The sequence below is a fragment of the Rhinoraja longicauda genome, chromosome 20, assembly GCF_053455715.1.
Source record: "Rhinoraja longicauda isolate Sanriku21f chromosome 20, sRhiLon1.1, whole genome shotgun sequence".
In the NCBI taxonomy this organism is placed as follows: Eukaryota; Metazoa; Chordata; class Chondrichthyes; order Rajiformes; family Arhynchobatidae; genus Rhinoraja; species Rhinoraja longicauda.
In genome coordinates this window covers 4,898,651-4,914,194 of record NC_135972.1, presented here as the reverse complement: position 1 = coordinate 4,914,194, position 15,544 = coordinate 4,898,651, and the positions used below count along the sequence as shown (strand labels likewise).

Below are 15,544 nucleotides of genomic sequence, written 5' to 3'. Positions count from 1 at the left end.
ATTTTTATTCATCTTTAATATATGCTTTTAATACTTTGATAATTGCTGCATATCAATTTGTATCTGGTACCTAGTCTGACTTAAAGGTTGATAGCTTACAAATGGTTGTTTCATAGAACAGACTAGTGCTATGACAGGCACAGACACCCATAAATTCTAATGTGTTGTATCAATTGATTGGGTAAAATAAAAAACATTATTTCACTGCTTTTTACAATTGATTTTGGTTAACTGGAGAACACAGCAAGCAGAGTAACTGGATAAAAATTACTGAGACTTATTTTTCTGTCACCTGATTGGATAGGCAGGGCTTGCTCCAGAAATCAGAATAATCCAGTGTGATTCCCTCCTTCCCATCCCCCAGTACTACGGCCATCATAAATCTGCAGCCATTTAAAGATTAAATCTGGTTGGATTATACACCAGCTGTGATGTTGCACAATTTCTCTCTCATCTTTCACTTCAGTCTGCTACCCACATCCTGAGTTCATTGTGTCTTAGAATACAGACACAATTCTTGGGTAGGCCAATGACAATTTTTGTCAGGACCCAGCAAATGTAATTTCTGTTTCTATCTCACATCACTGTTGCAGTGGAAAGGAATGGATGCTGCCCGGGTCGTATATTGTGTGCCGACACACAGATGATCTTTATTTCTTCTGTGCTTGTTATAATGTTCATGACTGAAATGCCGAGCCAGGAAAATAATGGTACTCTGCATTTTCTTTTAACATTGGAACAGCCTTCTTTGTAAAGGCACCCACTACTTCAAGCCAGCTTGCAAAGATTTGAATAACCTTTCTGCAACTTTCTATGAAGTCAAGGTGGATTGTTCTTTCTATGCTTCATTTATTTTAGTTTGATGGAAAAGAGAATGCTGCTTTATTTCAAATGGTGCTTCGGGAACAATTCAAGGCTACATGTTACTTCGTGGATTATCTGCTTTTGCTGCTGTCTCTCTTATTCAGTCAAAACCCAGAGTAGGATACCAACTGAAACGTAAGCATTTGATATTATTTTATTACAGATTGTTTTAATATTAAAGGCACACTTAGTTAAAACCCTTTATTGCTATTTTCTGCTCTTTTATGTGTTTGTTCAAGGTAGTATTTACATTTTTATAGCATCTAACTCAAATTCCTGTAATTTGCTTTGTTACTGTTAGTTTTGGCATTATTTTGTTCTAACCATAATTTTTTCATGTAATTGTTATCTTGGCAGTTTTAGAGTCATAGAGTTCTATCACGCAGAAACATTGCTTCAGCCTGACATGTCCATGCCAACCATCATGTACCCATTTGTACTAATCCCATTTGCAAGCACTTAATCCATAGGCTTCTATGCCTTGGTGATTCAAAAGCTTGTCCAGGTACTTTTTAAAACCTGCCACAACCACTTTCTTAGTCAGGGTATTCCAGATTGCAATCTCTTGGTATACATAAAAGGTTTCCTCAGATCCTCTCCAACCATCTTACTCCTTATCTTAATCTTCCCCTCTGGTTTTGGATACCACTGTTATGGGGTAATGTTTTGGCAATGCACCCAATATATGCTCCCCAATTTTGTATGCCTCTGCAAGATAACCTCTCGTTCTCTTGCTTGGCAACGAAAACAGCTTATTCAGTCTCAACTCAGAACTGAAACGCACCATCCCAGCCAACATCTTGGTGAATCTCCTCTGCATCCCCTCCAATGCAATAATATTCTTCCAACATTCTAGCTGTGGCCAAACCAAAGTTTTATAGAATCCCTGGGGTGGGGAGAGATTAGCGAAGCAGGGAGTCCCAGAGAGTGATCTCTATGGAAAGTAGAAAGGGCTGGGGAAGGGAAAAGGTACCAAGTAATGCGATCACATTAAAGCTTGTGGAAATGTCAGAGGATGATATGTTTGATGAGAAGGCTGGTGATGTGAAAGGTCAGAAGACAGTGGTCTTCTTTCCACTACCTATGGAGCTGCACTGGCTGTCAATGTCTGGGGAAGTGTCCACTTCCTTGGGCTGGGAGAGATCCTGTGTTACACTACAATGTGGTAATGTGCTATAATGTGGTAATTCTCCACAGAGGACAGTGGCAGGAACCTCATTGGAAGAATTCTAAGAAGCATTTTTGTTCATAAGCGGCTATTGGATTTGTGTGCATTTCTATTTTCACAATTTCTGGAAGTATTTGACATTAGTTGATAATGTTAATGTATTTGGCAATTCTTCTCCAAATTGCGATTCTTCTCCAAAACTCTTATAGGCACGTGATACTCTTTGAGTAGAAATATATTCATTAATCACTTCTTTTATTTATAGTGTTCAACTGTGGGCTTCTGCATTTGGTGAAGAACTGAATTCCATTGTAACAAAGTACTCAGGCTATTTATTGCTACAAAAGGTCAGTAAGCAGAATAAAGTTTATTTTTTCTCCATTGAAGTTTATTTTTCCTCCAGTTGGATGCACAAGGAAACCTTGAGTGTACACAAGACAAGGTAATTGAAGTGTGTGTTTTATGGGAAAATTGGGATAATCATGGAATGGGAGTCAAAATCATCTGCAACCAAAAATGAAAGAACTTGCTGTGATAAATTTGAATTTAACTTATTCGGTTGCAATGACTGAGTGGTCCTTAATATTATTGGAGGAAATCATGAAACATGATACACCAAAACTGAGGAGCAGTCTGAAGAAGGGTCTCGACCTGAAACGTCACACATTCCTTCTCTCCAGAGATGCTGCCTGCCCGGCGAGTTACTCCAGCATTTTGTGTCTACTTTTGAGTTTGTTACAAATACAGAATTTGAATATTTTCAATCATGAACTGTTTTAAACATGGCCAAAGTATAGCAGGTAAACCTCAGTTGAAAATAACATATATTTGAAGTATTTATGCTTTCAGACATAGGAGTATCAGGTGTTATTGTTCAAATCCTTTGAATTTGTAATTCTCATCAATGTACGATATTAGCAGCAGAAGCAAAAGAGTAAATTAACTCAGTAATAGATTCACAATATAATTAGTGCAAATAGAGAATTCCTTGATGGTTCTATAGTTATTGTTTTTTGTATCTCATTGGTACTGTATGATGGTTTACTAGGGCAGTGGGCAAGTCCTAAATGGGACTTGTACGGGAGTTGGACGACCCCGCCCCCACGATGTCTCCACTGTCTTGCGTGCATGCCACATGTACATTCGGCAAGTCGTTGGTTCCAGCGGCTTTAGGGCTTGTCTACCTAGCATGTGAAGCCTGGGTTCGGCGGATTGCGTGGAGGAAACCACCAGAAGGTTCAACGGGCAGAAAGACGATCCCAGCAAAGCGTCGTAGAGCGCAAACAGGGCAGAGTGAGATACGTAGGACACTTCTGACCATCCACTGCATCCTGACCTGTCCCCAGCCGTCCCGACTATGTCTTGCTGCTGGAACCCGATAGGCCAGGATGAGAGAGTGAGGCCAACGTTCTGCGCAACTCCCCCTCACTTCAATTCAAGTCAAGCGCAAGTCATGACTTCAACTCCATACCATGCAACCTCAAGTCCTGTGGCAATGGGAGAGTGGCGATGCAGCAGGTGTGGATATACTGGAAGCTGTAGTCATGAACCTGCACACAGGCAGCCCAGGGCATAGGGTCGCTCTCTACTGGACCGAAGCAGCAGTGGAGTTCGGCAGCCCCCCGGGTGTCTGAGCAGCCCTCTTTAGGATTTGCTCTGCTCACCTCCATGGAGGAAGGGGCTAGAAAAGGTGCCTCAAACATAGCCTGCTTCACTTCACCTTGGCCAGCATACCGCGGCTGGCGGGGATCCCAATCAGCGGTCGAAATAATAAGAAAAACAAGTTTAAGGTGCTCAACCGGCACGTGGAACGTGTGAACCCTGCTGGACAACATCAAGGCAGATAGACCAGAAAGAAGAACAGCACTGGTCGCCAAAGAACTAGCTCGCTACAACGTGGACATAGCAGCACTCAGTGAAACTCGCCTTGCAGAAAAGGGTCAGCTCACCACAGGAGCCTGTGCAGCAGAGAACAGATGCACTGCAGAGGCCCAGAGGAAACGATCCGTGCGCAAGGCCCGGGCTACCTCCACTTCCACTGCAACAGCCATCCACTTGTGTCCTACGTGTGGGTGTGCCTTCCGGGCCCGGATTGGCCTCACCAGTCACTTCCGGACCCACAGTCACCAATCCTCCAACTGAAAGTGAAGTCATGGTCATCTTCGAACCCGAAGGATGAACAACAACAACAAATGATGGTTTACATTAAAAACAGCAATTATTTTGAAATTTGAGTTATTTCCATGCAACTCTGTCTCAGAAGAAGGGTCTCGACCCGAAATGTCACCCATTCCTTCCGAGATGCTGCCTGACCTGCTGAGTTACTCCAACATTTTGTGATACCTTCGATTTGTACCAGCATCTGCAGTTATTTTCCTACACTGTCTCCAACAAAGTTACATAAAGAAAAATGAAATTCACATTTATAATGATGTACCACGTTAGCACTTAGTATATGTTTTTTTTACAATATTGCCCTCAAATCTATGTCATATACTGCTGCCTTTCCCATTTCTAAGCATCTGTTTGTCCTCATCCTCTTTGTATTTGTACTGTTGCCAAAATACCTGCTTTACTGAATACATGATCTGACAAAATGGGCATGTAGTAAGCAACTGAATTTCAAAGTAAATTAAAGCGAGATGATGGTTTTGTGTAGGTAAAATTAGAATGCCATATCGTACTTGGATAATGGGAGGGAGAGACGTTCTTTTGATCACTTGAACTCAATGAGCGTGAGAAAATTGTTCATTGATACTACTACTTTATGCACATCCTGTTCCTTCAAATTCAATGGAACCAAATGTGCAGAGATAAGTACAACTGTCAGATGCTACTCACGACCACAAATTAATTTCTCTCCCTAAACTCAAAAGGAGCAAATGGATCAAATAAATCAATATAAGTATCTACAGCAGTCATTAAAGCCAGTAAAAATAAAAGATAAAACTACACTGGGTTTATTTCTCAAAAATTAGAAATGAAAATCTGAACATAAGGAAAATCTATTAGAATTCTCTATAATCACAATGATGATATGATGATATTTGTGACATTAGGGCACAAATTTGCTGCATGAATAACAGCTTTTCTCACAGCTCTGGTCTTAGGAAGTAACATTTAAAGAGTTGCTTTACTCCAGTTCTTCAGGTTGCACTGATAATCTATCTGTGCAAGATAAATTATCTTTAGCCCCATAATTTTTTTTTAGAATGACTTTCCATTTCTTTGCCCGATATCAGTGTATGATGGTGTGGATGAATCTAAGGGGCTTTTCAATGTAATCCGGACAAGGCATTCAGAATTGTGGTAGGCTGCTACAAGCCCTCATAAATGTGCCTCATTGAAAATCTTTGCACTCGCAATATAGCACTAATAAAATTTATATAAATGGAAATAGAAGAGCAAAAATAATGACAAGTGCAATGCTATCCAATTGCAATACCCAATGTTTATTTTTGGTGGATTCCAGTAATATTGAACCTCTTAGTTATTTTAAGATTGGTATAAGTAGATTGAAAGAACTTTTACACTGATTGATCATTAGAGATTATGGGGCTTTCTTGGTAAATACTAGAATAGGAATACCATATATTTACAATGCAATATAAATGACAAGATAAAATAAACTTTTTGATTTTATTGCTAGTTGTCTTTAAGTGAAGGGAACATGTATTTACTAAAAAAGGATATACTGTTTATGCAAGAAGTGCAATGAACATTTACCAGGATGGTTCCTGAAATGTAAAATTTGTTGTATATGGAGATATTAAGTACAGGAGGCTGCTGTTCTTTGGAGTAAAGAAGAATGCGATTTCATGGAAAAGTACAAAATTCTTAGCTGACTTGAAAGGTGGACAAGTTGATGGTTTCCCTAGCTAAGGAGCCTTGAACCTGAAGTAAGCATCAAAATAAGGGGGAGGTCTTTTAGAACTAAAATTAAGATGAATTTCATAAAGTTTCACCAAAGGTAATACATTTTTGGAAATTTCTATACCTAAACACTGTGATGGTTATTGATTTCAAGATAAATGTAGAGATGATATGAGAGAATCTAGAACCTATAATCCCTATTTACCATTTAAAATAAATATGATGTGAATTTTTTTTCTCTTGTAAGATCTTGAGTCTTTAGAACTGTTGCTCAAACGATAGCGGAAACCCAAAGTCTGTAAATATTTTAAGGCCAAATTAAACAGGGTGCAGCTGAAAATTTCCCGTATTAAATGGAATGCTGAGTTGATGAGAATAATCAGATGAGCCACAACCTTATTGAATGGCAGAACACGCTAGAATGGCTATGTAGCTTATTTCTGCTTGTAAATCATTTACTTCTCTCTCCATTGCGTGTTCTTTATTTATTTTGCTCGACTAAAAAAAAAACCATTCCAGCGAATTGACAAATTGTGCCATTGTTAGTCAGTTTTTGTGTACTCATCTCTATAACAGTTTGAAAAGTATACTTGCACAAAAGATTTACCAGTAAATTGAAAATGTAGCATTTACTTGGCTCAATATTTATTCCACTTCCATGTTGGTATTGCGTATTTAATATTTCATAGGATCCACTTGATGAATAAATATTTAGGGCATGTAAATAATTATTGCCCCTAGTTTGCAGCTGTTTGTTATAACCTTTCCTGATTTTTTTCTTACTAGAAATATAAAGATACAGAAAACTTTATAAGGATTGAAGAAGTGGATGGTGTGGAATTGGTAACACAATTTGGAAAGAAAATGAAAGAAATGTTAGGACGAAAAATGGAGGCAGTAAAGGTACAATTTAATTCTCTGAACTCATATGTTGTTTATATCCAACAGTTTTTTTTCAAATGTTGCATACTTTAGTTTAATTTGGAAAAGCAAGCAACTTATCAGCAAGATCCTGAATAAACTGTGTACTCATTGTTGTAAATTTTGTATCCAGATAGGATAATTCCTCTTCACGCCAGGATTAAAGCACATCATCTAGTTTAACATTTTATGGAAATAGTTGGATGATTTTTTTCACAATGGCTAAACTGGATATTAAAGATCTCGTTTCAATTATTTCAGGAAGAGTTAGAATCCCAGAATTCATCTATATTACAAACTGAACTAGCAAAAGAAGAGTAAATGATCTTTCATTTTATTTTTGTTGATGTGTTCAAACTGTTTACCTTATTTGGCCATAAAAACAATAATTCCTGAATTTCAATATAATTGACTGCTTTTAGCCATTTTTGAGAGATTTAAAATTATATTTATTTTCTCACCATTTTCACTATTAAATTACTGTAAAGAAAACCAATTATGTCAGAGTGTGGAAAAACAAACTGGTTTAAATAAGAAAAAAACTATAAGAAAGTATGGTAGACACAAAATGCTGGAGTAACTCAGCGGGTCAGGCAGCATCTCGGGAGAGAAGGAATGGGTGATGTTTCGGGTCGAAACCCTTCAGAAAGTATATGAAAGTATGCTTGGTTTGTATTTCTTGAATACATATATCAGTTCCAATTTTGTTCTATTTCTGGTTTCTATTTAGGACTTAAAGACACACTAGATGTCTAAGGACTTTAGTACTTTAAAAAAATCTGTCTTCTTGAATACACAAATAATTTCAACATAACATTGTAAACAACCTGAAAAATTGGGTACATAAAAATATAGGAATTAGAATATTACCAATTTATGAGTCTTTCTCTGTCTTTCAAGATTGATAGCTGCAGTTGCTGCTATATTATTTTGATGTAATTATTGTCAACATCAATTGATATTGTCAAAATGCTTTTCATTATGTACAATGCCAAGAGCAATTTAATACTGCATATTTGCAGGCAGTAGCCAACGTTGGGACTTCAGCTGACTTCCTGTGATTTTGGAATCTCAATCTCTTTACATCTCTCCTTTAAAATACTCTTAAAACTTAAATCATTCATTTAAAAAAATTGTGTGTGTGTGTGTGCATTGTGTGTGTGTGTGTGTGTGTGTGTGTGTGTGTGTGTGTTGTGTGTGAGTGTGTTGTGTGTGAGTGTGTTGTGTGTGTATTGGTATTAATTTTTATTTGATAATGTATTTATGAAGAGATGTTTGCCACATTAATAATGGTATATATAACACATTTTGTTATTTGTCTGTTCTCTCCACAGAATATGCCTGTTACCAGAAATTTCTGGCTTGGCTTTTGTTTTTCCCGTGTGGCATATACACAAAGTCAATTAATTGTCTCTTTTTTTCTGTGCAGAGATTGGTAGATGCTGCTGAAGAAGCCGATTTAAACCATGAATACAGTATGGATTTTGAGGTATGTACACCAGTGCTAAAAGGTTCTTACTTTGATATTAAAATGTAGGATTAAACTTGGTTAAAATAAGTCAAACAAATCACCTATGTGAAACCTGGATAAATTAGTATCTTACAGAACAAAAGCAGGTCATTTGGTCTGAAGAAGGGTCTCGACCTGAAATGTCACCCATTCCTTCTCTCCCGAGATGCTTCCTGTCCCACTGAGTTACTCCAACATTTTGTGTCTATCTTCATTTGGTCCATAGTTCTGCTATTTCGTTTTGAAGAAAATATCCACAATCTTATTCCTCTGCTCTTTTTCCCGTAAACCCATATAGTTTTAAAATATATCTGCAATTCCCTTTGGAGAGTGGCAACTGGTCTTTTTCCTCCACACATACAACTTTTGCATTCCACACTGTAAAGGTTTATTACAAATAAATCCATCTCATTTTTCTGCTGGTTTATTTTCTCTGAAGATCTCCTCTCCTATCAAAGTAAAGTAACTCCCCCCCCCCCCCCCCCCCCCTACTCTGTGAAAACCCTGCTTAATTTTGATTACTTTTATTTGATTTCCTCAATACTTTTCCCGCAACCTATCCAAGGCTTTGGCATCCTTCCTAGTGTGATACTTAGAAATGCTTTTTTAACAAGCTCTTCAACTGGTCCTGCAACCTACAAATGTGTGCGCTTATATGAACAACCAGGAAACCTTTCTTGCACACTTTAAAATTGTACCATATGGTAAATTCCTAAAGTAAATTACAATCAGTTCAGTTTAGTTTAGTTTATTGTCACGTGTACCGAGGTACAGTGAAAAGCTTTTTGTTGCATGCTAACCAGTCAGCAGAAGTCTGAAGAAGGGTGTCGACCCGAAACATCAGCCATTCCTTCTCTCCTGAGATGCTGCCTGACCTGCTGAGTTACTCCAGCATTTTGTGAATAAAAACCAGTCAGCAGAAAGACAATACATGATTACAATCAATCCTTTTTACAGTGTATAGATACATGATAAGGGAATAACATTTAGTGTAAGGTAAACCCAGCAAAGTCCAGTCAAGGATAGTCTGAGGGACATCAAAGAAGTAGATAGTAGTTCAGCACTAACCATATAACCATATAACAACTACAGCACGGAAACAGGCCCGTTCGGCCCTTCCAGTCCACGCCGACCACTCTCCCTGACCTAGTCTCATCTACCTGCACTCAGACCATAACCCTCTAATCCTCTCTTATCCATATACCTATCCAATTTACTCTTAAATAATAAAATCGAGCCAGCCTCCACCACTTCCACCGGAAGCCCATTCCATACAGCCACCACCCTCTGAGTAAAGAAGTTACCCCTCATGTTACCCCTAAACTTTTGTCCCTCAATTCTGAAGCTATGTCCCCTTGTTGGAATCTTCCCCACTCTCAAAGGGAAAAGTCTATCCACGTCAACTCTGTCCGTCCCTCTCAAAATTTTAAAAACCTCTATCAAGTCCCCCCTCAACCTTCTACGCTCCAAAGAATAAAGACCCAACCTGTTCAACCTCTCTCTGTAGCTTAAGTGCTGAAACCCAGGCAACATTCTAGTAAATCTCCTCTGTACCCTCTCCATTTTGTCGACATCTTTCCTATAATTTGGCGACCAGAACTGCACACCATACTCCAGATTCGGCCTCACCAATGCCCTGTACAATTTTAACATTACATCCCAACTTCTATACTCGATGCTCTGATTTATAAAGGCAAGCATACCAAATGCCTTCTTCACCACCCTATCCACATGAGATTCCACCTTCAGGGAACAATGCACAGTTATTCCCAGATCCCTCTGTTCCACTGCATTCCTCAATTCCCTACCATTTACCCTGTACGTCCTATTTTGATTTGTCCTACCAAAATGCAGCACCTCACACTTATCAGCATTAAACTCCATCTGCCATCTTTCAGCCCACCCTTCCAAAAGGCCCAAGTCTCTCTGTAGACTTTGAAACTCTACTTCATTACTAACTACACCACCTATCTTAGTATCATCTGCATATTTACTAATCCAATTTGCCACACCATCATCCAGATCATTAATGTAAATGACAAACAACAGTGGACCCAACACAGATCCCTGGGGCACTCCACTAGACACTGGCCTCCAACCTGACATACAATTGTCAACCATTACCCTCTGGTATCTCCCATTCAGCCATTGTTGAATCCATCTTGCAACCTCACTATTAATACCCAACGATTTAACCTTCTTAATCAACCTTCCATGTGGAACCTTGTCAAATGCCTTACTGTAAAGTATTGTATTTCTACTAAGTTACAGTATTATCTTATTGCTACTCAATGTTATACCACTCATTTTATGAATAATGTTGATTCTAAATCTTCATTCGAGTATTTTCCAGCTATTATTAACAGATGGACATAATATCAAATAGGACCCTAGAAAATAGAAAAGAAAATTTGTCACAGTTAGCCAGGCATTTATATTATTGTAGCGACATAGGGATTGGCTGGGAGAGTTCGAACCCTCGGATTGGCTAGCGATGTCACCAGGTGTGCCAGCGCGAGAGAGATAGTCAGTCTAGCGTTGAACTCCGTTTAGGTAAGACGTTTTGTTGGTTGTCTACAGTTTTGAGTGTTGCGATTGTCACGGAGTTTTTGGCCCATGCAATAAACTTCGTCTGCAACATCCATCCGCTACCAGACTCGCCACATTGGTGACCCCGACGTGATCAACGATCACAAGAGCATGTCGCAGGAAGGAGCGAACAGTGGGCAGCCGAACGCGGGCGGCGTTCACCTACCCCCGTTCTGGGCCCATCAACCGCACCTGTGGTTCGTGCAAGCAGAGTCCCAGTTCCACCTCAAGAAAGTCTCGGAGGACCAGGAGAAGTTCCATCTTTTGGTAAGCTGCCTACAACCCGACCAACCCCCCCCAAACCGAGAAGTACGAGGGGTTCAAGAAGCTCCTGCTGAGGACTTTTGGTTTTAGCCAAAACCAACGGGCCCTGAAACGCCTGCATTTACCGGAGCTAGGGGATCAGCTACCGTCTGTCCTGATGACCGAAATGCTAACCTTGATCGGCGACCACCAGCCTTGCATGATGTTTGAAGCGGCATTCCGGGAGAAATTGCCCCGGGACGTCTGGTTAGTTTTGGCGGACGTCTCTTTCGAAGACCCGGTAGCGTTCGCAGAGAAGGCCGATGCGCTCGTTATGGAGGATTCCATGGGAGACGACTTGGTAAATCGGGGTTCAAGGCCTAGCAGCAACCGGCCGCGCGGCCAAGATGGCGGCGCATCGGCCGCCATTTTACAGAAAGCCCGCCAAGACGGAGCTGCAGCGTCCACCATTTTGCAGTGGGCCCAAGCAACAGAGCCGCACAGGCGCGGCTGGTGTTTTTTCCACAAGCGGTGGGGCGGTGAAGCCCGAAATTGCAGGGCCCCGTGTACCTTTCCGGGAAATGCCTCGGCCGATCGAATATAGAGGCAGTCTCGATCGGCCGCAACCGCCGCCTCTAAGCCACGGATCGAGGTACCGGCACCGTTTTCATGGTCGATACGGGAGCGGTCATTAGCATCGTGCCTCCCTACGGCTGCGAAGTTCGAGCAGGTAGGAAAGGCCCGTCCCTCATCGCGGTCAATGGCAGTCCCATCCGCACCTACGGTAAGAGGGCCATGTCCCTGTCCTTCGGGTCCGAGACCTACCATTGGGATTTCATCGTTGCCGACGTGGGCCAGGCCATCCTGGGCGCAGATTTCCTCTGGGCTTTTTCGTTGGTCGCAGACATCCGCGGGAAGGGCCTGCAACCCTCGGTCAGCAGCATGGAGCCTGCTACTCCTCCACCTGCCACCCTACCCTGCCCGTCGATCCGGGCCATCACCACGGCTCCCGATTAGTTCGCTGCGGTCCTCGCCGACTTCCCGCAGCTCCTCGTACAGCGGTTCGATGCCCCTTCCGCTAAGCACGGTGTCGTCCACTTCATCCCTACCGAGGGGCCGCCTGTATTCGCCCGGGCTCGGCGCCTGCCTCCCGACAAGCTGGCCATGGCTCGGGAGGAGTTCCTGAATTTGGAACGGCTGGGGATTGTTCGACCTTCAGACAGCCCGTGGGCCTCCCCCTTGCATATGGTCTCTAAAGCATCTGGGGGGTGGAGACCATGTGGGGATTACCGGCGTCTTAACGCTGCCACCCGGCCTGACCGCTATTGATTTGGTGCGGGGATATCATCAGATCCCTGTCCACCCACCGGACATTCCCAAGACGGCTATGATTACTCCGTTCGGGTTATTTGAGTGGTTGCGCATGCCGTTCGGTATCAAAGACGTGGCTCAGGCATTCCAACGTCTCATGGATCATGTGGGTCGCGGATTGTCTTTTGTGTTTATTTATCTCGACGACATTCTGGTTGCTAGTCGTTCGGTCCCAGAGCACCTGGTCCACCTTCGCACTGTGTTCCAGAGGCTGCAGGACCACGGCCTGATCCTCCACCCATCCAAATGCCAGTTCGGCCTGTCCGCGGTGGATTTCCTGGGTCACCGGGTCACACCGGCCGGTGCCACTCCCTTGCCCGCTAAGGTGGACGCCGTCCGCTCTTTTCCCCGCCCTACCACCATCAAGGGCTTGCAGGAATTCGTGGGCATGGTGAATTTTTATCATCGGTTCGTGCCTGCGGCAGCTCAGGTCATGCGCCCCCTTTTTCAATGCCTCGCGGGTAATCCCGCTGAGTTGGTCTGGTCCACAGCTGCCGAGGCGGCTTTTGACGCGGCCAAGCTGGCCCTCGCCAATACCACCATGCTCGTGCATCCCCGCTCCTCTGCCCCCACGGCCCTGACGGTGGACGCCTCAGACGTGGCGGTGGGTGGGGTCTTGGAGCAACAGGTCAATGGTCACTGGCAGCCTCTGGCATTTTTCAGCCGGCAGCTCACTTGACCTGAGCTGAAATACAGTGCCTTCGACAGGGAGCTCCTGGCCCTCTATTTAGCTGTTCGCCATTTCCGGTATTTTTTGGAGGGCCGCTCTTTTGTTGCCTACACGGATCACAAACCCCTCACGTTTGCTTTTTCTAAGGTTTCTGATCCTTGGTCGGCCCGCCAGCAACGGCACCTCACCCTCATTTCGGAGTTCACCACAGATGTTCGCCACATCGCGGATAGGCTCAACGCCGTTGCTGACGCCCTGTCCCGGCCGGCCAATTCCTCTGTTGCTGCGGTGGGGGGCGAGGTGGATTTCCAGGAGCTAGCGGAGGCTCAGCGCCTGGAAGATATTGCCTCAACGTACGCTTCCACCGCCTCCGGGTTGCGGTTGGCCCAGGTGGCGTGCGGCCCCACAGGTACCACACTTTGGTGCGACGTTTCCCTTCCCCGCCCTCGCCCGGTTGTGCTGACCGCCCTGCGGCGTAAGGTTTTTGAGGCCATTCATGGCCTAGCTCACCCGTCCATTCGGGCGACCTCGGCCATGGTGGCCGCCCGATTTGTCTGGCATGGCCTGCGGAAGCAGGTGGCCGCCTGGGCCCGCGCATGTGTCCCGTGCCAGACCTCCAAGGTCCACCGCCACGTCCAGCCTTTCGTGGTTCCGCCCGTCCGTTTTTTCCACATTCACGTGGATTTGGTTGGTCCATTGCCTTACTCTAGGGGCTACACTCATCTCCTGACGGTGGTCGACCGTTTTACTCGTTGGCCGGAGGCTTTTTTGTTGTCGTACACCTCGGCGGCCTCCTGTGCACGGCCCCTGGCGTTACATTGGGTTGCCCGTTTCGGCGTCCCGACCATCATCACTACCGACCGGGGCGTCCAGTTCACCTCGTCCCTCTGGGTCGCGCTTGCGCAGCTGTATGGGTCCCGCTTGCAGCAGACCACCACCTATCATCCCCAAGCTAACGGGATGGTAGAGTGCTTCCACCGACAGCTGAAGGCGTCCCTCTGTGCCCGCCTGACCGGCCCTGACTGGGCTGACCAGCTGCCTTTGGTCCTCCTCGGCATTCGCACGGCCCCTAAGTCTGATCTGGGTACTTCCTCGGCGGAACTCGTCTACGGCTCGCCCCTGCGGGTGCCGGGTGACATTCTTCCCTTATCCTCCGCCCTGCCGTCATCCGTCCCGTCAGTTTTGGCTTCTCTCCGGGCTCGGGTAGGTTCCCTGGCCCCAGTCCCGGCCTCCCGTCACGGGAGTACCGCAGCGCACGTACCGGCGGACTTGCATGACTGCGAGTCGTTTTCCTCCGGTGGGATTCCCATCGCCCCCCTCTGCAACCGGTCTACCAGGGCCCGTTCCAGGTGCTGAAAAGAGGGATGGTCACCTTCACTTTACAAGTGGGCACCCGACAGGAGCTCGTCTCTGTCTCCCGGCTGAAACCGGCCCACTTGGACCAGGACCGTCCCGTGCTGGTGGGCCAACCTCCTCGCCGGGGCCGCCCTCTGGCCGGCCCACCTGGTTCCCCAGCTGCATCGCTTCTCCCACCGCTCGGGCCTCCGCTGCCCACGGCCGTGTTTCCTCTGCCCCCTCCAGCCGCGCCCCCATCGCCTACACCTGCAGGGTCCCCCCTGCCTTCCCCTCCAACAGCGCCCCCATCGTCTCCTCCGGCAGGGCCCTCCCCGTCCCCTTCGTCGCTGGCGGTACCGGCCTCCCCTCTCCGTACGCGTTCAGGTCGGGCGGTCCGGGTGCCCGTTAGGTACGGTACCGAGGGTTCTGGGGGGGGGGGTCATGTAGGGACATAGGGATTGGCTGGGAGAGTTCGAACCCTCGGATTGGCTAGCGATGTCACCAGGTGTGCCAGCGCGGGAGAGATAGTCAGTCTAGCATTGAACTCCGTTTAGGTAAGACGTTTTGTTGGTTGTCTACAGTTTTGAGTGTTGCGATTGTCACGGAGTTTTTGGCCCATGCAATAAACTTCGTCTGCAACATCCATCCGCTACCAGACTCGCCACATTATCATATAAGAACAAAGCAGAACTGAAAGCTACTTCAAAACTGTTACGGTGGTACTAGAACTCATCTAGCATCAACATAATATTTATATAAGCATAGCATATTTAATCTGTGCTTCATTCCAGGTACACAAGTGGCAGCTGTTGTGATGATATGAGCAGAGTGTTGTCACATCTCTTTCAAAATTCACAGCTGGCGATCATAGTCTTACAGCTGTGTTATTTGCATCACAATGCAGGAACTTTATTGCAATGGTTTACCAGAATGTTTCGTATTTCAGTGGACTCACAAATTCAGTGTGGATGTGCAACCCTGGTTTGATATAGTTACTGAG

The 15,544-nt window shown here is 44.7% G+C and overlaps 1 protein-coding gene across 1 annotated transcript in view; it reads left to right on the top strand.

Annotated features, from left to right (window-relative positions):
* Positions 1–784: 784 nt before the first annotated feature.
* LOC144603346 (voltage-dependent calcium channel subunit alpha-2/delta-4-like) overlaps positions 785–15,544 on the top strand; it is a 74,770-nt gene continuing 60,010 nt past the window's right edge. The window contains exons 1-4 of the mRNA XM_078416489.1: positions 785–999; positions 2,298–2,379; positions 6,692–6,808; positions 8,256–8,315. Of these exons, the coding sequence (XP_078272615.1) occupies positions 863–999; positions 2,298–2,379; positions 6,692–6,808; positions 8,256–8,315 (396 nt within the window). The 5' untranslated portion in view covers positions 785–862. The remainder of the gene's footprint in view (positions 1,000–2,297; positions 2,380–6,691; positions 6,809–8,255; positions 8,316–15,544) is intronic.